Source organism: Scyliorhinus canicula, chromosome 18, assembly GCF_902713615.1.
Source record: "Scyliorhinus canicula chromosome 18, sScyCan1.1, whole genome shotgun sequence".
NCBI lineage: Eukaryota > Metazoa > Chordata > Chondrichthyes > Carcharhiniformes > Scyliorhinidae > Scyliorhinus > Scyliorhinus canicula.
In genome coordinates this window covers 22,851,962-22,876,868 of record NC_052163.1, presented here as the reverse complement: position 1 = coordinate 22,876,868, position 24,907 = coordinate 22,851,962, and the positions used below count along the sequence as shown (strand labels likewise).

The 24,907-nt window shown below is 45.9% G+C and overlaps 1 protein-coding gene across 12 annotated transcripts in view; it reads left to right on the top strand.

Moving 5' to 3' along the window:
* Positions 1–24,907, top strand: part of LOC119953276 (archaemetzincin-2-like) — a 291,941-nt gene that overhangs the window by 227,376 nt on the left and 39,658 nt on the right. For 11 of the 12 annotated variants that reach the window (XR_005457983.1, XM_038777349.1, XM_038777351.1 and 8 more), the window contains one exon: positions 20,158–20,300. The exons of the other annotated variant lie outside the window; for it this stretch is intronic. Coding sequence is in view for 10 of the 11 variants with exons in the window: in XM_038777349.1 (XP_038633277.1) it covers positions 20,158–20,258 (101 nt within the window). In the remaining variant the exon portion in view is untranslated. The remainder of the gene's footprint in view (positions 1–20,157; positions 20,301–24,907) is intronic. 12 annotated transcript variants of the gene reach the window in all.

Sequence of the window (24,907 nt, the reverse complement as noted above, 5' to 3'; positions counted from 1 at the left end):
TGGGGAGGGTGGGATATGCTCCCGTTGTCACTGGCGGGTAGGGTGGGAAATACTCCCTTTGTCACTGGTGGGGAGGGTGGGATATACTCCCGTTGTCACTGGTGGGGAGGGTGGGATATGCTCCCGTTGTCACTGGTGGGGAGGGTGGGATATGCTCTCATTGTCACTGACGGGGAGGGTGGGATATGCTCCTGTTGTCACTGGCGGGGATGGTGGGATATGCTCCCGTTGTCACTGGCGCGGAGGGTGGGATATGCTCCCGTTGTCACTGGCGGGGAGGGTGGGATATGCTCCCGTTGTCACTGGCGGGGAGGGTGGGATATGCTCCCGTTGTCACTGGCGGGGAGGGTGGGATATGCTCCCGTTGTCACTGGCGGGGAGGGTGGGATATACTCTCATTGTCACTGACGGGGAGGGTGGGATATGGTCTCATTGTCACTGACAGGGAGGGTGGGATATGCTCCTGTTGTCACTGGCGGGGATGGTGGGATATGCTCCCGTTGCCACTGGCGGGGAGGGTGGGATATGCTCTCATTGTCACTGACGGGGAGGGTGGGATATGCTCCCGTTGTCACTGGTGGGGAGGGTGGGATATGCTCCCGTTGTCACTGGTGGGGAGGGTGGGATATGCTCCCGTTGTCACTGGCGGGGAGGGTGGGATATGCTCCCATTGTCACTGGCGGGGAGGGTGGGATATGCTCCCGTTGTCACTGGCGGGGAGGGTGGGATATGCTCCCGTTGTCACTGGCGGGGAGGGTGGGATATGCTCTCATTGTCACTGACGGGGAGGGTGGGATATGCTCCCGTTGTCACTGGCGGGGAGGGTGGGATATGCTCCCGTTGTCACTGGTGGGGAGGGTGGGATATGCTCTCATTGTCACTGACGGGGAGGGTGGGATATGCTCCCGTTGTCACTGGCGGGGAGGGTGGGATATGCTCTCATTGTCACTGGCGGGGAGGGTGGGATATGCTCCCGTTGTCACTGGCGGGGAGGGTGGGATATGCTCCCGTTGTCACTGGCGGGGAGGGTGGGATATGCTCCCGTTGTCACTGGCGGGGAGGGTGGGATATACTCCCGTTGCCACTGGTGGGGAGGGTGCAGACCGTGAAGATGACGGTTCTCCCAAGGTTTTTGTTTATATTTCAGAGGCCACCTATTTTTATCCCCAAGGATTTCATTAAGAGGGTGAATGCGATGATTTCTGGATTTGTGTGGGCGGGCAGAACCCTGCGGGTAAAGAAGGTCGTTGCGGGGAGGGATGGCCTTACTGAATTTCAGAAACTACTATTGGGTGGCGAACATACCAACGGTTAGGAAGTGGGTAGTGCAGGAGGGGCCTCATGTCGGGGCACAAGTTTAGGGCACTGTTAACGGCGCCTCTGCTGCTCTCGCCGGCTTGGTACTCCAGAAGCCCGGTAGTAGTGGCTGCCCTGAGGGTGTGGGGTCAGGGGCGGAAGCATATGGGGGTGGAGGGGAAGTCGGTATGGGCACCAATTTGTGGCAACAACTGGTTTGCACCGGGGTGTGGGGGGGCTGGATGGGGGGTTTCGGCAGTGGCAGCGAGCTGGGATCAAGCGGTTTGGGGACTTGTTTATCGATGGGGGGCTTTCCGTGTTTGGAGGAACTGGAGGAGGGGTTTGAGCTGCCAGCTGGGAATGGGTTCCGCTACTTGCAGGCGAGGGACTTTGTGCGGAGGCAGATTTTGATCTTTCCTCACCTGCCACCCCAGGGGGTAGTGTCGAAAATGGGAGTGAGGGAGGGGAAGGTCTCGGAAATTTATGAAGAGGTCATGGAATGGGAGGGATACCCGATAGGGGAGGTGAAGCGGAAGTGGGAGGAAGAACTGGGCAGGGAATTAGAGGCAGTGTTGTGGGAGGATGTCCTGAGTAGAGTCAACGCATCGTGTGCCAGGCTTAGCCTGATACAATTCAAGGTGGTCCACAGGGCGCATATGACCGTGGCCCAAATGAGCAGGTTCTTTGAAGGGTTGGAGGACAGGTGGGCCCACAAATCACATCCAAATGTTTTGGGCATATCCGAGACTTAGGAGATTTGGCAGGGTTCACCAATGTCATGTTAAAGGTATTGAAGGTACGGGTGGTTCCAAGTTCAGAAGTTGCGATTTCTGGTGTGTCAGAAGACCCGGGAGTCCAGGGCGCGAGAGAGGCTGATGTTTTGGCCTTTGCCTCCCTGGTAGCCCGGAGACAGATCTTATTGGCATGGAGGGACTCGGAATCCCCAAAATCGGGGTTAGTGACATGGAGCAGCGGAAACCACTCGGGCGCCAACCTAGCCCCCTAGGAAGGAGAGCATACCGGACAATCGAGGACCGTTGACGCCGGAGTGGTTCGCGCCGCTTTTCACGCCGGCATCAGAACTTGGCCGCGGGATTGAAGAATAGTGTCATAAGAATAGTGACATAGTGTCTACCTTCAAATAGGGTGACAAAACAAACACCCAGCGAAGGCACTTTAGTCTTCTTTCAATTCTATGTAAAGTACTGGAATTGATTATTAGGAAAAAGCTCAAAGATCATCTGTACTAGTAAAATGCCGTTAACATGGTTTAGAAGAGGTTGGTACTGAACAATCTCTTTCAGTTCCCAGGAAATGATCATCAACTTTGGGAAGTCTGATGGTTTACATATTGACTCTCAAAATGCTTTTGATAAAGTTCCACATAAGAAGGCGAAAATCTGTGTATTTTACATGTAACTTTATCAAAAGCCTTTTTGATTCAGGGTAAACCTTGGTAATAGATTTTTAAAAACACTTTTTTGGTGTGAAATAATGAATATTTGCTTCAGTTCAGATGGCGCTGCGACATAGTGTATGGCCTACGTTCCGGGATCAGATTGGATGTGCCAATTTTAAAATTTGTATCAATGACCTGGATTCAGAAGCTAAATGCAAAGTGGTGGGTGAGACCAAGTTAATGTGGTGAAACTGGATGAGGCTGCTGTGAAGAATGTGTCATATAATATGAAAGTGGGAAAGAGAATGACAGATAAAATGTAATAAAGGGAAGTGTAAAGTTTTGTACATAGGGACAAAAAATTGATGGCGTGCATGCTCCATGGATGGATGAGGGCTAATTTGATGGAGATCTAGGACACGTGTTCAATACGTCCAACCAAAAGAGCAATCAACAAAGCCAATAAGATATTGAATAATAGTCAAAACAGTGGATGTAAGTCAGAAGAGATGGTAAGCTGTTCAGACAAGGTCCCTCAGGATCTGAGTTATGAAACAAAGACTGGAAAAACAGGCATTTCAAGCCTGTCGAGGTGCCTGGTGGATGAATAGAGAGGCATTTAACATTGTTACGGGTAAAGAAAAAGTTCAAATTGGTAAAAGATCAGGAAATTCTTTGCACAGTATTCAATGTCTAGAATAGAATAGGCCTGCATTTACTGCCCACCTCTAGTTGTCCTTAAGGAGGCAGTGGTGAGCTGCCCTCTTGAACTGCTGAAGTACCTGTGGTGTATGTACACCCGTAATGCTGGTGGAGAGAGAGTTCCAGGATTTTGGCCCAGCGACACTGAAGGAACGGTGGTATATTACCAAGTCAGGATGGTGAGTGGCTTGGAGGAGACCATCCAGCTCGTGGTGTTCAAATGTATCTGCTTCCTTTGTCCTTTAGATGGTAGTCGTCGTGAGTTTGGAAGGTGCTGCCTAAGGAGCCATGGTGAGTTACTGAAGTGCATCGTGTAGATAGTGCACACAGCTGCTGCTGTTCATCGGTGGTGAATGTGGAAGAGTAGCCATCAAGCGGGCTGCTTTGTCCTGGATGGTGTCAAGCTTCTTGAGTGTTAGAGCTACACTCATCCAGGCAAGTGGAGAGGGTTTCATTACACTCCTGACTCGTGCCTTGTAAATGGTGGACAGGCTTTGCTGGGTCACGGGATGAGTTAGTTGGCATAGGATTTCTAGCCTTTGACTTGCTCTGGTAACCGCAGTATTAATGTGGCTAGTCCAGTTCAGTTTCTGCTCAATGGTAACCCTTCAGGATGTTGATTGTGGGGGATTCATGTCATGGGGCGATGGTTAGATCCTCTCTTGTAGGAGATGGTCATTGTTTGCCACTTGTGTGGGCAAATGTAACTTGCCGCTTGTCAACCCAAGCCGCGATATTGTCCAGGTCTTCATTTGTGCCAGGTATGACTCCAACCAGCGAAACGTTCCCCCACGTGATCCCCATTGACTCCAGTTTTTCCAGGGCTCCTTGATGCCATACTAGGTGAAATGCTGCCTTGATGTCAAGGGAAATCACTGCCACCTCTGGCACTCATCCCTTCTGTCTCTGTTTGAACCAAGACTGTAATGAGATCAGGAGCTGAGTGACCCTGGCAGAACCCAAACTGTACATCCGTAAGCAGGGTATTGTTGACTAAGTGCTGCTTGATAGCACCGTGATCACTCCTTCCATCACGTTACAGATGCTTGAGAGTAGACTGATAGAGCATAATTGACCGGGTTGGATGTGTCCTGTTTCTTGTGCACAGGCCACTCCTGGGCAATTTTTCATATTGCTGGGTAGATAGCAGTGTTAGCTGTCCTGGTACAGCTTGGCTAGGGGTGCCACAAATATTGGAGCAAATGTCTTCAGTACTATTGCCGGAATATTGTCAGAGCCCATAGCCTTTGCAATATCTTTGGATAAATGTGAGGTTATTCACTTTGGAAGCAAAAGCTGGAAGGCAGATTACTACCTGAATGATTGTAAATTGGGAGAGGGGAGTGTGCAGCGGGACCTGGGTGTCCTTGTGCACCAGTCACTGAAGGTAAGCATGCAAGGGCAGCAGGCGATAAAGAAGGTTAATGGTATGTTAGCCTTCATTGCGAGAGGTTTTGAGTACAGGAGCAGGACTGTGCTGTTGCAATTATACAGGGCCTTGGTGAGGCCACACCTAGAATATTGTAGAAGTTTAGGTATCCTTTTCAGAGGAAGGATCATAGAATCATAGAATTTACAGTGCAGAAGGAGGCCATTCGACCCATCGAGTCTGCACCGGCTCTTAGAAAGAGCACCCCTCCACCCTATCCCCATAACCCAATAACCCCACCCAGCATTCAGGGCAATTTTGGACACTAAGGGCAATTTAGCATGGCCAATCCACCTAACCTGCACATCTTTGGACTGTGGGAGGAAACTGGAGCACCCGGAGGAAACCCACGCACACATGGGGAGAATGTGCAGACTCCACACAGTGACCCAAGCCGGGAATCGAACCTGGACCCTGGAGCTGTGAAGCAATTGTGCTAACCACAATGCTACCGTGCTGCTCCAAATGTTCTTACTCTCGAGGGTGTGCAGCGAAGGTTTACTAGACTGATTCCAGGGATGGTGGGACTGTCATATGAGGAGAGATTAACTAGGTTAGGATTGTTCTCGCCGGAGTTCAGAAAAATGAGGGGGGGGGGGGATCTCATAGAGACTTATAAAATTCCAACAGAACTAGACAGTGTAGATGTTCCCAATGGTGGGTGTGCCCAGAACCAGGGGTCACAGTCTGAGGATTCAGGGTAAACCATTTTGGACAGAGATGAGGAGACATTTCTTCACCCAAAGAGTGGTGAGCCTGTGGAATTCATTACCACAGGAAGTAGTTGATGCTAAAACATTGAATATATTCAAGAGGTGGCTGGATAGAGCACTTGGAGTGAATGGGATCAAAGGTTTTGGGGAAAAAGCACGATTAGGCTATTGAGTTGGATGATCAGCCATGATCTTGATGAATGACGGAACAGGCTTGAAGGGCCAAAAGGCCTCCTCCTGCTCCTATCTTCTATGTATCCAGTGCCTTCGGCAGTTCCTACGTACCATGTGGAGTGAATCATATTGGCTGAAGACTGACATCTGTTATTAGGGAACCTCCGCAGGAGATTGAAATAGATCATCCACTCAGAACATCTGGCTGAAGATTGTTGCGGATTCTTCAGCTTTGTCTTTTGCACAGATGTTCTGGGCTCCTCCATCATTGAGGATGGGGATATTTGTGGAGCCTCCTCATCCAGTGAGCTGTTTAATTGTCCACCACCATTTTAGGCTGGATGTGGCAGTATGGCAGAGCTTAAACCTGATGCTTTCATTGTGGAATCGCTTAACTCTGTCTGTCACTTGCTGCTTATGCTGTGGTGTAGCTTCATCTCAATTTTAGGTATGCCTAGTGTTGCTCCTGTGCAGTGGTCAGTCCTACCGATACTGTCATGGACAGATGTATCTGCAGCAGGCAGGTAGGTGAGGATGTTTTCCCCCCTTGTTGGTTCCCTCACCACCTACTGCATCCCCAGTCTAGCTGCTATGACCTTTGGGACCCAGCCAGCTTGTTCTGTGGTTTTACTACCGAGCCACTCTACTACCGATAGACATTGAAGTCCCCCACCCAGACTACATTCTGCGCCATTGCACAAGCCCCCAGCTGTTAGTTAGGAGAACTTTGCAGGGTCGACAGGGCTGGGTTTGCCGTGGTCATTTCCGGTGCCTGGGTCAATGCCAGATGGTCTATCTGGTTTAATAACGTTTTCTTATTTTTGAAACATACAAATACAACTGAGTGGCTTTCTAGGCCACTTAAGAGTCAACCACATTGCTGTGGATCTGAAGTCCTATGTAGGCCAGATCAGGTAAGGATGGCAGACGAAAGGACATTAGTAACAAGGGGCAGCACGGTAGCATCGTGGTTAGCATAAATGCTTCACAGCTCCAGGGTCCCAGGTTCGGTTCCTGGCTGGGTCACTGTCTGTGTGGAGTCTGCACGTCCCCCCCGTGTGTGCGTGGGTTTCCTCTGGGTGCTCCGGTTTCCTCCCACAGTCCAAAGATGTGCGGGTTAGGTGGATTGGCCATGCTAAATTGCCCGTAGTGTCCTAAAAAGTAAGGTTTGGGGGGGGGGGGGGTTGTTGGGTTACGGGTATAGGTGGATACGTGGGTTTGAGTAGGGTGATCATTGCTCGGCACAACATTGAGGGCCGAAGGGCCTGTTCTGTGCTGTACTATTCTATATTTCTATATCTAACCCAGATGGGTTTTTACGACAATCGACAATGGTTTTTCATGGTCATCATGATATTATATTGAGTTTAAATTCCACCATCTGCTGTGGTGGCATTCGAATCCAGGCCCCCAGATCATTACCCTGGGTCTCTAGATTCCTAGTTAAGCGACAGTACCACTACGCCACTGCCTCCCGGGGAACTTGCAGAGGAGGCTGAGGTGGATCATCCACTCAGCACTTCTGGCTGAAGATTGTAGCAGTTGCTTCAGTTTTATCTTTTGCAATGATCTACTGGGCTGCCCCGCCATTGAGGGTGGGGATATAGGAACTTCAATGTAATAAAATGTCCAAAAGTCCTTCAGCTCTTGAGGCTAAAGGGATCAAAGAATATGAGGGGAAAGAGGATTGAGTTGGATGATCAGCTGTGATCGTACTGAAGGATGGAGCAGGCTCAGAGGGTCGAATCACCTACTCCTGTCCCTAATTTCTTGCCAATAACAATAACATATTGTTGTAACCCCCACGGGACCCATGCGGCCGGACAGATTAGTCTCCCCGTGAATCTTGTGGAGAACGAGCTTTCCCTCTGAGGGGAGGGCACCCTCATCAGTGAGAGAGGAGATCAGAGTATTTAAACCCTGCCCCAGTGTGAGCTAGGTGCTGTAGTCCCTGCCAGGACCAGTGTACATAGTCTTTTCATTGATCTCTAAATAAACGTTTCATTCCCAACACTTCCGGGTGGCTGCTTCTGTGAACGTAACACTGGTGATGAGGATAAAGTGGTGCTGCAGACGCTGCCATTTTCGCTGTACCCAGCCGCCTCTCCACAGACCTCTGGAGGTCGTTTCAGCCACCGTTACGGTGCCGCACTTCGGGAAGCTGGGTGCATTTGATGCAGATATAGAAGATTGATTGCAATACATCGAGCAGATGTGTTTTTTTCTTGGTCAACACCAATGTTGGAGTTGAGCGCCAGGCCGTAATCCTCTTGGCGGACTGTGCGGCCGGCACCCACCTTTAATGTGATTAAGCACCTGATGTACCCTACCGACCGGGATTCAAAGCCATTTGCGGATCTGGTAGTACGAGGAGCAGATCATTTCAATCCTAATGAATTCAATATGTCCAAGAGGACCACTGGGGAGTCCATAACGATGTTATTGGCTAGTCTCAGGAAGCTTGCGGAATTTTGTGAATAAGGTGTCGCATCTCTGAAATGTTGCAGGATAGATTGGTCTGCGGCGTGCATAACATGGTGACTCAGCGGAATTTGCTCTCCGAGCCTCAGCTGGATCTCAAATGGTCCTCAGTTTAGGGCGGGCACCTCCCTAGAGCACGGCGTCCGCTAAACCGGGTAACCCCGGTTCTCAGGCCTTCGGCGATAGTCAGACTGGTGGCCTAGTACCCCAACGACCTGGCAGGATCCCTCCCTAGACCCGGGTGTTGTGCAACATGCAGTCAAAGAGGCCACAGGGAGCGGCAACTGTGGGATGGCCCACCCGCCCGCCGCTCTACTAGAACTGGCTTCCCGCCCCGGTCCCGCGCTCTACTCGCGGAAGAGCCCACGGATGATTGTCTACAGTTGAACTGCGTTGCATTGCCCAAAGTCACCCCCATTAGGGATACAGTTCAAGTTAATGGCCACCCATTGCTAATGGAGTTAGACACTACTGCCGCCATCTCGTTGTCGGAAGGCACACTTTTGAGAGGTTCCGGTGGGAGTGCAGCTCCTGTCCTTACGGGACACCGAGGCCCGATTGGCCATGTACAGACAAGAATCGCTGGCTGTAACGGGGATCAAGATGGTCCCAGTGGTCTACAAACAGCAATCCATTTGTTTGCCCCGATCGTGGTGAAAGGTGATGGCCCCAGGTGACTGGCTTCAATGCCTCCACGTTGGCAGAGGGATTTCCAACTGGGCTCAGGAGGCCTCAACACAGTGTTGTCACAGTACCCGAAGGTTTTCCAGATCGGGTTGGGCAAGATCCACAGTGACATGACGAAGATCCACATGGACATTGCGGCGCAACCACGGTATTTTCTTCCTAGTGCAGTTCCTTGTGCGGTGTTGCCAAAGGTAGAGGTGGAGCTCAATTGGCTCAAAAGCCTGGGGATCATCCGACCTTTGAAGTTTGTGGACTGGGCAGCCATGGTCATCCCCTCCAAGAAGCCCAATGACATGGTTCACCTCTGTGGCAATTATAAATTGACGGTGAATAGAGCCTCCAAGTTGGACCAGTATCTAATGCTACGAATTGAGGACCTTTATGCCAAATTGGCCAGAGATCACTCGTTCACCAAGTTCGATATGTGCCACGTGGACCTTCAGCTGGACCTAGAGGCCTGTCAGTATGTGATGGTGAACACACATAAGGCTGTACAAGTATGTGACTTTGCCTTTTGGTGTGTCATTGGCCTGCGCCATTTTCCAGCGAGTGATGGAGAACATTCTGTGGGGGTTACCGTGCTTGGCAGTCAACCTGGACGACGTCTTGGTCACGGGAATGCCTGAACAGGACCACCTGAATAACCTGGATGAGCTGCTCTGTCGCGTTGAGAAGTTCAACATTCGCCTCCGCAGGGAAGATTGTGTCTTCCAGGCCCAAGAAGTAACCTATCTGGTGATCGGGAGGGGGCTCCACGTGGTTGAAAACAAAATGCGGGCCATCCAACAGATCCCCGCACCAGGAGGCACGATGGAGCTCCCTTCGTTCCTGGGGCTTGTAATTATGCTTCAGTAGGGTAGGAGGCTCTGGCAGTGGTCTTCGCCATAAAGAAGTTTCACTAGTGTGTCCACCGGCGTCGGTTTACAGTATAGGCCGTTCATAAGCCACTGTTAGCGTTATTCAAAGAAGACAGGGCCATGTCACCTATAGCGTCAGCATGAATTCAATGATGGACCTTCTTGTGTATGGAACACCATCCTGGGATGCAGATTGTGAGTAGGTACCCACCTCCGACGAGACCGCCGATGCCCCCCCAGATCTGACGAGGTCGTCGTTACTATGCATTTTTTGGACACGGACAGTGACCCGGGTCTGGGATCGAACCTGGGTCCTCGGCGCCATGAGGCAGCAGTGCTGTTGGTTTCTTCTGAATTCCCAATTTGTTTTCTTGGCGACTATCTTGATGGCCTGTATTCTTGCTCTTACTTACAAGTGGAAGCACTTCCTCTGCCTCTATCAAAATTTGTCATAATTTTAAATTATCTCTGTTAGATCACCTCTCAGCCTTTCCTTTTCGAGATAAAAGAGTCACAATCTGTTCACCCTTTCCTGATAGGTGCGTAATCTTGCTGTTCTGACTTTGTAAATCGTTTTACCACCCTCACTAGTGCCTCAATCTTGCAGAAGGGGTCATAAAATGCTGCTACAAGAAGGTTCTGACCTGATCATAAGATTTAAAAAGTGTCCCCCAAGGCTTTTTGCTTTAAACTGTCCGAGTAACTCCTGATCATTTTTTAAAGTTTTTATTTATAGTTATTATTTTTCTGCCTTGTCTACCTCAATTATGTTAATAAGCTTAAATATTAAATATCTGATATTTAAATGCTGTGTATAGATGTTTAAATAAAGCATTTGTGGAAATTTGTAAAGTTTAAGGGAAAACATTTATTAACAAAAATAATTTTAGAAATATTAAACTGCCAAAGCAAATCTTTTTCACCCAACTCAAGGAAGGCTTCCGTACAAGAGGAGGACAAAGGAAGCGCTTCAAATACGCCATGAATAATGTTTATTATTGTCACAAGCGGGCTGCAATGAAGCTTCTGTGAAAAGCTCCTAATCTCCGGCGCCTGTTCGGGTACACAAAGGGAGAATTCAGAATGTCCAATTCACCTAATAGCCCACCTTTCAGGACTTGTGGGAGGAAACCGGAGCATCCGGAGGAAATCCACGCAGACACGGGGAGAACGTGCAGACTCCACACACATAGTGATCCATGCAGGGAATTGAAGCTGAGACCCTGGCGCTGTGAAGCCACAGTGCTAACCACTGTGCTACCCTTACCTCAACAAATGAAACATAGGCGTCAATGCCAGGGAGAGCCTTGCTCAGAAGTGACCTACTTGGAGGACACCCAGTGGTAAGAGGAGGCCCGGAAAAGGAGCCTGAGAAAGGAATACCCGCGATCTGGAATCCAAGGACTGATCCCACCTTCTGGAAACACCTGCCAAGTGTGCGGTTGAAAATGCGGCTCTAGGATCAGGCTCATCAGCCACGCAAGGACCCACAGAATTCATGACCAGTAACACAGTATCTTAGGTGGACAGTCATACTTGTGAGTAAGTGATCACCGAAGATTATATACACTCCACACTCATTTCTATCCATTATAGTTCCTTTAATGGAATTAACATCTTCATGACAAACCAAAGTTTAAAAATAATCTTTTATATTCTGTGACTCCAAAGGGGCTGGTTTAGCACACTGGGCTAAATCACTAGCTTTTAAAGCAGACCAATGCAGGCCAGCAGCACGGTTCAATTCCCGTACCAGCCTCCCCGAACAGGTGCTGGAATGTGGCGACTAGGGGCTTTTCACAGTAACTTAATTGAAGCCTACTCGTGACAATAAGCGATTTTCATTTCATTTCATGACAATCAAAGCTCAAAATATATATATCGTTCACTTTATGTAGATTTTAAATCTTTTTAGAAACATTAAACGCTAATAAATAAAAAACATTAACCCACCACAAAATGGTCTCTGGTGCCTCTGCTCGATGATTCTGGACTGAAAAAAAAGTGCAAATGAAAAGGCATAAAAACTTACCTAACATCGGGGCTACGTTAGCGCTGTCCCGTTAATTTTCATTCAGCCAGTTCAGCGCAGTGGTGGGTGGAAGAAAAATGGGTTAAATTAAACCGGCTGGTTTAAGTGTGGTGCGCTTTCAGCATGCATGTCCGTGCAGTGGGACTTCCGACTGTTCAGACGCGCGTGTGCAGCGGACAATCTCCGTAAATGGAAAAAAGGGAACGGATATTACGGGCCAATATTGCGACTAGAATTATGCACAGTACATCAAGTGTGGCCTAACCAAAGTTTGGTACAAGTTTAGCATTGTTTCTCTACTCCTCAATACCATCCTTCTAGAAATAAACACGAGCAGTTAGTTTTATTTTTTAATGGCTTTATTAAGCTGCATCACTACTTTGTGTGATTTGTGAATTTGTACCCCTGGATCTTATTTTCATATCTTATTTTCCCAAGTAATTTGGCATCTTTATTTTCGTACAAAACGTAATAACTCGCATTTATTTACATTGAAATTCATTTGCACATGAGCAGAGAATTACAAAACATTTGCGGTGATACTAATGTATCTTTATTCCAACAGTAGGTCTTTAAATGCAGGATTTCTAGTTAACTTTTCACCAAATACTTTAACAGAATCAAAACTTCTCACTGGAAAAAGCTACATAAAGTTGTCCGTTTGTAAAAACAGGCCTACAAATTTTGTCCAAGAGCCTGGCCCTGCAACTTGTTTATAGTCATGGAATGTGAATGTATATCTGGGAACTGTTTTCTCCTCAGTTGAAAAGGCAGGTTTACACCTGACAGGCTCAACATTTCTCTTTTTAATGAAAGTTGTTACACTTTATACACTGTACAATGGTTAAAGGTAGATGCGACAGTCCAAATTCCTCTTTTTCGGTGTCGCTGCGGTGTACTGCGACCCTGCATTCCAGGGTTTCTCTTTGTTAGGGGGCCATTCGAAATGGCCGCAGTCACTATTCTCACCACGAGGCCGGACCCCTGCGCTCCGGGGTTTCCCTTCTGTCTCGGGACCACCCAATATGGCCGCCTAATGTGTTTATGCCATGCGGGTGCACCCCTGCACACCGGGGTTTCCCTTTGCTTAGGGACCCTCCAAATAAGCAGCCACTGCTTATGGTGCCATCTTGTTCCACCTTTCCAAAATTGACCTGCTGAAGCCAGTCCACAGCCCTTTCCCCCCTTATCGTTGTGTTCCCACCATGGTTTTGACTTCCCCTTCTATCCCCCTCCCTGTCTCTCCCTGACCCCCGTGCCTCTCCTTTTCTATCTGCCCCCCCCCCCCCCCCATCCCCATGTCTCCTCTCTTATGCCAGACGCTTACTCCCCATTGGGAGATGTGCCATGCCCCCCACCCCTCTCATGCCTCCTGATGCTAGCTTTCCCACTAGTGTGGTGGCCTTGTCCTGGGGTTGATCTGACCCTCTCCTACAGTTGGTATTCTCTCTGTCTCCTTTCTCATCCTCCCCTAGGCTTGTGTCTGCTTGACTTTCGAAGAGTAAGAAGTGACGCGATTGAAACATATAAAACCCTGAGCGGTCTTGACAGGGTGAATCTGGAGAGGATGTTTCCTCTTGTGGGAGAATCTAGAACCAGGAGGTCACTGGTTAAAAATAAGGGGTCACTCATTTAAAACTGAGATGAGGAGAGGTTTTTTTTCTCTCTGAAACCGATGGGTTGATTCTGAGCATCATGGAAGAAAGGGCCGTTCAGAAGCTTGCCTGCCTGTTCTGGGTGCTGAGTCCTCCCCAGCAAGAGATTAAGGTGCTATCTGTGCAGTAATGCATATGAGATGATGAGCTTCAAGTGGTAGGCTGACATTCAGTGCAAATGTCGCATCTGCTGATAGTGTGTGACATCCCTTTGGACTCTAACCCTCTTAGACTGCCTGATGCCCTGATAAGAATGTGAGTTTGGTGTGAGCGAAAGTTTCAGTTACCCTGGCAGAGCACATCAGATCATTCATCCTTTTTCTGCACTGCAAGGCGGTCCTTCATTGTTTCCCACAGATGCTGACCTCCCCGGCAACCTCCTTCCAGGTCAACATAGTCAGATGGGAAGACCTCCTGCTCCATTCCGAGAAAAGCGGAGCTGTCACCGTACCTGGACGGCTTGGAGGAGAATCCCAAGGTTGGTCCCACTGAATGGCGGCGTGGAGGGTTACTTCTTTTAGGAACCATGGAGAACCTGAATGACACAACACACCTGGTCTGCAGTGACTGTCCGGGTGCCGTTTAAATATGGCGCCAGGACCTTTGAAGTCCTGACGCTTCCCTTCTTGCCCCGCCATGAGATTTGCCAAGCTCCTCACTGATACATAATGAATTAAGTGATGATGCGGGTTCATCTGACTCACCATCTAGTGGGAACCATGCCAACATCCCTGCCCTCCAGTTTCCAGAATAGAAAATTCCACCCATTGTAGGAACATAGGAACAGCAGTAGGCCATTCAGCCCTTTGAGTCTGGCCCACCATTTAATGAGATCATGACTGATCTGAGGCCAAACTCCGTATCCCTGCCTTTGGCCCATATCCCTTAATATCTTTGCGAAACAAAAATCTATCTATCTCAGATTTAAAATGAACAACTGATCAAGCTTCAACTGCTGTTTGTGAGAGGGAGTTGCAAACCTCTACCACCCTTTGAGTGAAGACGTGCTTCCTAACATCTCTCCTGAAAGGTCTGGCCCTAATTTTTAGACGATGCCCCCTAGTTTTAGAATCTCCAACCAGTGGAAATAGTTTATCTTTATGTACCCTGACTTTCCCTGTTAATACCTTGAATACTTCAATCATATCACCCCTTAACCTTCTAAATCAGGGGTGGGCAAACTACAGCCCGCGGGCCGCATGCGGCCCGACAAAGGTTTTTATGCGGCCCGCCAATGAGGCGCCTGGAATCATAACCGGCATTTTTGAAAAGCCGCCGGGGGAAAGCCGCTGAAGTAAATGCGCTTATTCAATAAGCGCATTTACTTCAGCGGCTTTTCCCCGGCGGCTTTTCAAAAACTCCGGTTATGATTCCGGGCACCTCATTGGCGGGCCGCATAAAAACGCGCGTAGTGGGGTGGGTGAGTGGGGCTGTCTCATTGGTCGGTTTAGTTCGGTGTGCGACCAATAGGAGTCCAGGTTACAAACAATAAGCCTTATTATTGTTTGTAACCTGGACTCCTATTGGTCGCACACCCAACTAAATCGACCAATAAGGCAGCCCCACTCATCCACCCCACTACGCGCGTTTTTATCGTTGACTCGGCTAGGCTGTGCTTCTGTCAGTGTTAAGGATCAGCACAAGCAACTTGACACCTGATTTCAACAAACTGGTAAATGACTGCAGTCAGATGCATCATTCTCATTGACATTATTCTGTTACTTACTGAGTTACTTTGTTTTTCAAATAAATGTGCTTTTTTTCTTTAAAGACCTTTTACTTTGGCTATTTAAAATATTAATTATTTTACTTAATATACTATGCGGCCCTTTAAAATTGTGAATTTCTGAATGTGGCCCTTGCACGGAAAAGTTTGTCCACCCCTGTTCTAAATTCTCGCAAAACAGGCCTAATTTGCTAAATCTCTCCTTGTAACTTTACCCCTGTAATCCATTGGAGACCTACGTTGCGCTCCCTCCAAGGCCAAAATATCTATTGTGACTCCTACGACTCAGATGCTTTTTGGTCTGGAAGGTTCTGTATACATTGTAATTAATTGTCTCTCTTCATGTATTTTCTTTTCCTTAAATTTAAGTGAATTGATTTTTGTCATAATAATAATTTTTAGTGTCACACGTAGGCTTACATTAACACTGCAATGAGGTTACTGTGAAAATCCCATAGTCACCACACTCTGGCACCTGTTTGGGTACACTGACGGAGAATTCAGAATGTCCAATTCACCTATCAAGCAGGTCTTTTGGGACAACCTGGGACCCTGGCGCTGTGAAGCAACAGTGCTAACCATTGTGCTATCGTGCCGCCCTCAAAGTATCAGAGGGGAGATTTTGAGTCGAAGGATTTACAATAATGTAAGCCATATCACACAGGAACAGCTCTAGTTTATCAATGGATAATGTTAGTTGTTCAAATAATGTAATGAAGAACAATATTGATGATGGTGGAGCTCCCTTTTCTGATTGGACTGTCTCTGCTGGTGATGGTAGCAGTATGTGATCACAGTACAGCTCACCATACTGTGTGGGAAATCGGAGACTTTCTTACTGGTATTCTCACTTCCTCCTCTGTCAAAGTATCCTGGATTAGTGTAATATTTAGAACCAAGGTCTTTTAGTTTGGCCAAGATCTTGGAAGATTTTATGTGAGAGTTCACGTTTCAGGAAGTCATTTTATTTTCAGGAGTGCAATTTGGAGTAATGGTAAACAGGAGAGGGAGCTTTTGAACCAAACTATATTTACATTCCCTGCACTTGACGTACCATATTGACAAATCCACCTAACAGGAAATTGTTATTTTATACGGATGTGAATTGAAGGCTGTCCAATGCGTCAAACGCTCTAGAGCACATGTAATCCATCCTTTGTGATCTGCTTAGGTCAGGTCCCAATTCAGTGCTCACACATGAAATTCTTGAACCATTTTCTGAGGGAACAGTAACTGAGGTGATATCCCATTGCCTTTCTCACACTTTTTACCTTAAAATACCTCCTTCCAGGTGGGCTACAACAAAGCCTGAAGAGCCCGAACAACCCTTTACAGTGGGTGGGGGAGGGGGAGCCAGGGTGACCAACTCTTGCAGACATAACTAAAGGAGACTCTGGTTTCATGAGATCAGAGGGTGCTGCCAGAGCTGTAAGAGCAAGGAGGTGGTTGGCGGGGGGGGGGGGGGGGGGGGGGGGGTTCTGCCAGAGCTGAGGCAGGGAGATCGGGGATAGGGGATGATGACTGGTCTGGGAGATGGCCAAACAGAAAGACCAGGTACTGCACGCACGTGAGATTGAAAGGTTGGCTTTATGGGAAAAACGTATCCAGGTTGCATGCAAGCCAGGAACGACTGGATCAATTGTGGTACATTCCTATAAAATAAGAGACAGTTAGTCACCTGAAGGACATACAACCGTTGATGCCCCATGGAATGTCAATTCAGTGTTTTGTTGTCCCCTTGCTAGGGCATTCAGGAATAGAGTTCTAAAGCAATCCTTCTGACTCACAGTTGGGAATGCTGTTCCTGAGCCAGTGTTCACGGAACCCAGATCCTGGATGTTAACCCACTATTTAGAGAATATATCATCGTTCCTGTTCTTTCAGCTTTGAGACTGAGTGAATAATAGGCAGACCTGGAAAGTTCTGTCACAACTGTAGGGAGTTTCTTTATTTACACACAATGGAGTCGATTTTGTGTTTAGGACAACCGATCAAGTAGCAATGCGTACTAGATGGTCACCTGCATTCAAAGTTAAGAGGAGGCAGTGAGTGTGAGCCATGACCTCATTAATCTTGGGCTGATGGTGAGTCTGGAGCAGCAAACAGCCATGTTACTTTGCTGGATTGAGATCCACCAATATCAGGTCACCCTGGAGAATGGAGGGATTGGGTGGTCTCAGCACATTCCCACTGTTCCTGCTCCCACAAAAATAATTACAAACTTACTCTTTTTCTGTCGCTCATGGGAATGACCAGAATATAGACAGCACACAATCTCGACTATTTCTATCCATATATGACAGTCAGGGTTCTTAGGTCTAATTTGTATACAGGATCTATCAGCTGAAGTAGGCAGACACTCCAATCAATCAATAATATGCCTCTTTAAAAATGGCACCATGGAGTTGCATTGTTACAGTAAAGACCTCATTTTGATGCTGTTACTGCCTGTTAATGGTTCCATTTTCTGAATGCCTCACTGCATTCATGGTACACCAAAAATAACTGGAAGGAGAAATTCCTGACAGGATTAAATAAATAATTCTCTCCATTTTAACCAGATTGTATGCAAGTTGAATTAAGTACCCAGCATAATTTTGTGCACTCTGCAAATGAGAAAGTTGCGAAAATAAATTTTCTTCAGAGGTGTTGATTAGTTTAGTTCATCTATTGAACTGCGTGTCATATGGCCGTGGACAACCTTCTGGCGTAGAGGAAGTGAATGTTTGAAGGAAGCTGGATCCTAGAAAAGATTGATAACAGAAGGCAGTCAGTAGCCAGTTGCGAAAGTTGGAAATTAGTGAGGTTGGGGAACCAGATGCCAGAAATAGGCTGGCAATATCAAATAATTTATGGACATATAAACACTAAAACCAGTATATAGGAAATGGAACAAATGTAGCTGATTTGATAAGATTTTTTTTTTCCAAAAATATTTTATTGAGGCATTTATAATGTTAACAATTTTCAACACCAAATGTCAACAAAAACACAACAATATAACCAACCCCCCCCCCCCCCCCCCAGCACAAACCCTGATTTGATAAGATTAAGGATGTTCTTCCACCTCATCTCCTCTTTCCTTCCCTCTTCTATTCCCCTTGATTCTTTTAGTGTCCAACAATAAGTCCACCTCAGCCTTCAATGTGTTCAATATTAAGCAGCCACAGAAATATCAAATGCGTTACAATCCCAGTGTTATAACTGGACTGGAAGGTCACAGAATGGAACACTGGCACAAAAAAATCATAACATTTTTTGTCTTTTTACAAAGCGCGGAGGGACAGAGTCACAGCACCCCTGATTAGTTTTAATAACAAGAAAAATAATTTATTAAACATAAAAAGTTTGATGATGATACAATACTCCTTTACCAACCCCTCCCCTCTTTGCTTCACAAATGTACACAGATTTTAAGTTTAACCCAGGGTACAAAGTGTATCTTAGGCTATAATTGTCTCAGTAACACACAGTCCATTTATATACACAGGCTGGCTGTCGGAAGACACAAACTCCATTCGGAACCAGAGCGAATTTCTGTGGTTTTCAGGTGATTCTTATACCTTGAGCCACCTTGTCTCACTCAACTCTGGCTTCCTCACAAACAATTTCAAATTCTGCTTTCAAAAGACATTCTTTCAAATCTTCTTTTAAACAATGCTATCTCTCAGCTGCTCCTATCAAAGCTTTGCTTTCAGGTTTTACACCTCCCTCTTCAGGATTTTCTTTGTCTTATAGTCTGTTACACAAACTCCGAGATCCAGCCTCCAATTATCACGATTATTTCAAATAATGCCTCCCAAACTAGTAAAATCAGCCAAACCTGAAAATCACTTCAGATATCTTTCTGGCGTCTCAGCTCTGACTGTCTTTCCTGAACAGTTCTCTGTTCTAGTACCTTTAACATCAGGCTTCTTGGAAACTTCCCTTCATTACGTTAGTTTCCTTAACTAGCTGGACTTTAGCTCTCTGCACTTGTTTTCTTAACGATTACCCAATGGTATGGGTTTCTTCTAGCAAAGCTTAGAGAGATGTTCCCTTCTAAACCAACTCCCCTGGCTTCCAGATAAACTAAGAATAAAGGAAATCACTTCCCTCTGGAAAATGCTCCCAGTTGCTAAGCAACGGCTTCTACTTCTGCTAGCTTTTATTTACTCTTCACACCATAGCTTCTCTCAGAACAAAAGAAGCACAGTTTGAATTGGAATCAAAACCCCCACACATACAAACATCTTTGTCCAATAGGAATCTAGCTTCCTTACACAGAAACGCTAAACTAAACCCATTTAAAACTATACCTCCTTTTTCTGATGTTTACAATACAAATATAAATCCCTTAAAACTACATTTGTTTCCCTGACACATGGCAGATCCTAGAAGATGATATAAACAGTGCACACTGGGATATAAAGTATTCAGGAACAGTAGACTGGAAAGGAGGTGACATAATCCTTTCTGCCAGGGACATGTAAGAGCTCAAAGAAATACATATTGTTAGAAATCTTTAATACAAAAAGGTTAAGTAACACCAAACGGATATTTTTGAGTCTGTAGTTCCGGCACAAGACTCGCTTCCCAACACTGCAGACTATCCATGATTTGTAAAGCTCTGTGCAAATTTGACAATGATGAACAGTAAATATGGAAGATATTTGCAGGCCAGTGGCATGCATTCTTTGGCCTTACACTGTGAAATAGTCCTTTGGCAGCTTCTTTAGCTATGCCAATCTCTTCAGCAACTATTCCCAGGCGCTGCAGGTCCATAACATAGCATTGATTTTGACTGCTTCTGCCTTTTAGTGTTATGCTTTGCAATGCCAAACAAGCTAATCCTCCTCAGACTACACAATCTCCTGCATCAAAACTTCTGCTGAACCAGTCATCATAAGGTGGGTTTTGCGTCAGTATGCTTAGATGTGTTTCCTTTTCATTCATTCTCCAAGCCCCATTCAACCCTTGAAAAGGCCGAAAAAGTTTTCTAATCACACTCTTTCAACTTTTTGCAGCAACCTTGCGTAAAAATTCCATCCCAACGCCAACCAGCCACAGACTGGAAAACTCATTGTCAGGACCAAAATGTGGAGATGCCGGCGTTGGACTGGTGTGAGCACAGTAAGAAGTCTTACAACACCAGGTTAAAGCCCAACAGGTTTGTTTCAAATCACTAGCTTTCGGAGCGCAGCTCCTTCATCAGGTGAATGAAGAGGTAGGTTCCAGAAACATATATATATATAGACACAGTCAAAGATGCAAGACGATACTTTGAATGTAAGTCTTCGCAGGTAATTAAGTCTTTACAGGTCCAGATGGAGTAACTGGTAAGGGATAATCACAAGTTAAAAAGGTGTGAATTGTCTCAAGCCAGGACAGTTGGTAGGATTTCACAAGCCCAGGCCAGATGGTGGGGGGTAAATGTAATGCGACATGAATCCCAGGTCCCGGTTGAGGCCGTACTCATGTGTGCGGAACTTGGCTATACGTTTCTGCTCGGCGATACTGCATTGTCGCACGTCCTGAAGGCCGCCTTGGAGAACGCTTACCCGAAGATCAGAGGCTGAATGCCTTTGACTGCTGAAGTGTTCCTCGAAATGATCTCGGTCAAATTGATTGCAGCTGGCTGATAGACCTATACATCCATTGCTGTAGATATGGAGGAGTTTTTTTTTTAATTAGACAGTTGAGCTTTGTTTGGTTTTATATACATCTCCCTGAGCCATTAATGTTGATATTCAAAGCTAGCATTGAAGAAGGCTTTCATCTTTTTGGGTAACATTAGTATTTTGAAATGTTTTTTTCTTTTATTTGACTACAAAGGTTAACTGAAGAGGTTAAGGAGTAATCAAACAGCTTAAAATACTAAAGTGGAATAATAAAACGAGGTAGGAAATATTACTTCCTCTCCAAATCCAAAAGGGAAAATCCAGCCTGACCAAGGTTTTTGATTTCCTTTAGGAAGTGACTAACCTCGTCAACTATGGTAAACCTTAACATGTTCTATACTTAGAGTTTCAAAAGTCATTTGACAAAATTCCACATAAAAAATGAACATCGCTTTATTGTAGGCTTCAAATGAAGTTACTGTGAAAAGCCCCTAGTCGCCACATTCCGGCGCCTGTTCGGGGAGGCTGGTACGGGAATTGAACCATGCTGCTGGCCTGCCTTGGTCTGCTTTAAAAGCCAGCTTTTTAGCCCTGTGCTAAACCAGCCCCTAACGTTACTAATGACGCCCAAAGCTGTAGAGATGCAGGTCCAGACCTGGTTATAAAAACATAAGAACTAGGAGTAGGAGTAGGCCATCTGGCCCCTCGAGCCTCCTCCACCGTTCAATGAGATCATGGCTGATCTTTTGTGGACTCAGCTCCACTTTTCGGCCCGAACACCATAACCCTTAATCTCTTTATTCTCCAAAAAACTATCTATCTTTATCTTAAAAACATTTAATGAAGAAGCCTCAACTGCTTCACTGGGCAAGGAATTCTATAGATTCACAACCCTTTGGGTGAAGAAGTTCCTCCTTAATCAGTCCTAAATCTACTTCCCCTTATTTTGAGGTTATGCCCCCCCTCCCCCCCCCCCCCCCCCCCCCCCCAATCCTTCTAAATTTCAACAAGTACAGTCCCAGTCTACTTAACCTCTCCTCGTAATTCAACCCCTTCAACTCTGGGATTAACCTCTTGAATCTCCTCTACGCACCCGCCAGTGCCAGGACGTCCTTTCTCAGGTAAGGAAACCAAAACTGAACACAATACTCCAGGTGTGGCCTCACTAACACCTTATACAGTTGGAGCATAACGTCCCTTGTCTTAAACTCCATTCCTCTAGCAATGAAGGACAAAACTCCATTTGCCTTTTTAATCATCTGTTGCACCTGTAAACCAACTTTTTGAGAATCATGCACTAGCACACCCAGGTCTCTCTGCACAGCAACATGTTTTAATATTTTATCATTTAAATAATAATCCCTTTTACTCTTATTCCTACCAAAATGGATTACCTCACATTTGTCAACATTGCATCCCATCTGCCAGACCCTAGTCCATTCACTTAACCTGTCCAAATCCCTCTGCAGACTTCCGGTATCCTCTGCACTTTTTGCTTTACCACTCATCTTAGTGTCGTCTGCAAACTTGGACAGATTGCACTTGGTCCCCAACTCCAAATCATCTGTGTAAATTGTGAACAATTGTGGGCCCAACACTGATCCCTGAGGGACACCACTAGCTACTGATTGCCAACCAGAGAAATAGCCATTAATCCCCACACTTTGCTTTCTATTAATTAACCAATCCTCTATGCTACTACTTTCCCCTTAATGCCATGCATCTTTATCTTATGCAGCAACCTTTTGTGTGGCACCTTGTCAAAGGCTTTCTGTAAAACCAGATATACCACATCCATTGGCTCCCCATTATCTACCGCACTGGTAATGTCCTCAAAAAATTCCACTAAATTAGTTAGGCACAACCTTCCCTTTATGAACCCATGCTGCGTCTGCCCAATGGGACAATTTCCATCCAGATGCCTCGCTTGATGATAAATTCCAGCATCTTCCCTACTACCGAAGTTAAGCGAATTGGCTTATAATTACCCTCTTTCTGCCTACCTCCTTTTTTAAACAGTGGTGTCACGTTTGCTAATTTCCAAACCGCCGGGACCACCTGAGAGTCTAGTGAATTTTGGTAAATTATCACTAGTGCATTTGCAATTTCCCTAGCCATCTCTTTTAGCACTCTGGGATGCATTCCATCAGGGCCAGGAGACTTGTCTACCTTTAGCCCCATTAGCTTGCTCATCACTACCTCCTTTGTGATAACAATCATCTCAAGGTCCTCACCTGTCATAGCCTCATTTCCATCAGTCACTGGCATGTTATTTGTGTCTTCCACTGTGAAGACCAACCCAAAAAACCTGTTCAATTCCTCAGCCATTTCCTCATCTCCTATTATTAAATCTCCTTTCTCATCCTCTAAAGGACCAATATTTACCTTAGCCACTCTTTTTGTTTTATATATTTGTAGAAACTTTTACTATCTGTTTTTATATTCTGAGCAAGTTTACTCTCATAATCTATCTTACTCTTCTTTATGGCTTTTTTAGTCGCTTTCTGTTGCCCCCTAAAGATTTCCCATCCTCTAGTCTCCCACTAATCTTTGCCACTTTGTATGCTTTTTCCTTCAATTTGATACTCTCCCTTATTTCCTGAGATATCCACGGTTGATTTTCCCTCTTTCTACCGTCCTTCCTTTTTGTTGGTATCAACCTTTGCTGAGCACTTTGAAAAATCGCTTGGCAGGTTCTCCACTGTTCCTCAACTGTTTCACCATAAAGTCTTTGCTCCCAGTCCACCTTAGCTAGCTCTTCTCTCATCCCATTGCAATCTATTTGTTTAAGCACAAAACACGAGTGTTTGATTTTACCTTCTCACTCTCCCATCTGTATTTTAAATTCCATCATATTGTGATCACTCCTTCTGAAAGGATCCCTAACTATGAGATCATTAATCAATCCTGTCTCATTACATAGGACCAGATCTAGGATCGCTTGTTCCCTCATAGGTTCCCTTGCATACTGTTCTAGGAAAGTATCGTGGATACGTTCTATGAACCCCTCCTCAAGGCTGCCTTGACCGACCTGGTTAAACCAATCGATATGTAGATTAAAATCCCCCATGATAACTGCTGTACCATTTCTACATGCATCAGTTATTTCTTTGTTTATTGCCTGCCCCACCACGATGTTACTATTTGGTGGCCTATAGACTACTCCTATCAGTGACCTTTTTCGCCTTATTATTCCTGATTCCCACCCAAATGGATTCAACCTTATCCTCCATAACACCGATGTCATCCCTTACAATTGCCCGGATGTCATCCTTAAATAACAGAGCGACACCACCTCCCTTACCATCCACTCTGTCCTTCCGAATAGTTTGATACCCTTGGATATTTAACTCCCAGTTGTGACCATCCTTTAACCATGTTTCAGTAATAGCCACTTAATCATAGTCATTCACGATGATTTGCGCCATCAACTCATTTTCCTTATTCTGATGGATAAGAAACTGGCTTGCAAATGGGAAAGAAAAATCAAGTTCTGGATACAGGAAGTGCTGCCAAGATAAGCTGAAGTGTGAAGTAGAATTCCTCAGGATCAAGATCAGAACAGTTTCTAACTTACATCAATGACTTGAATTGAGAAACTCAAAGCTAATTAGTTTATTTTCACTTTGAACCAAACTCAAGAGGAACAGTGGAGTAAAAGGAGGCAGCCCACATATTACAAAAAGAGCAAATCCAAATATGTGAGTGGTTAAACAATGACGACTGGAGTTTAATACGAATCAGTGTAAAATATCACACAGGAAAGAAAATTGACACATGTACTGAAGGAGTGATGGTGGGGTTGAAACTAAAAAGACCTAGGATTCTTTGTAGATGCAATGTTGAACATCCCTAACCTAATACACAGTATAATCAAAGTCTCATAGACTGTTCAGCTACATACCAGAAGTATAGGAAACATGGATCCAAATATACAATCCTCTGGTTAGACTGAGCATTGAGCATTATGTGCAGCAAGGAACATCAAAGCGCTAGAGATATTGAAGAGAAATGGTACAAGGTCGATCCCTAGTGTTGGAACCAAATTAAAAGGCAGGCTTCATGAACATCCCCATCATCAATGATGGTATGAGCCCAGTATGAGAGCAAAAAGCAAGGCTAAAACATTTGAACCATCTTCAGCCAGAAGTTACAA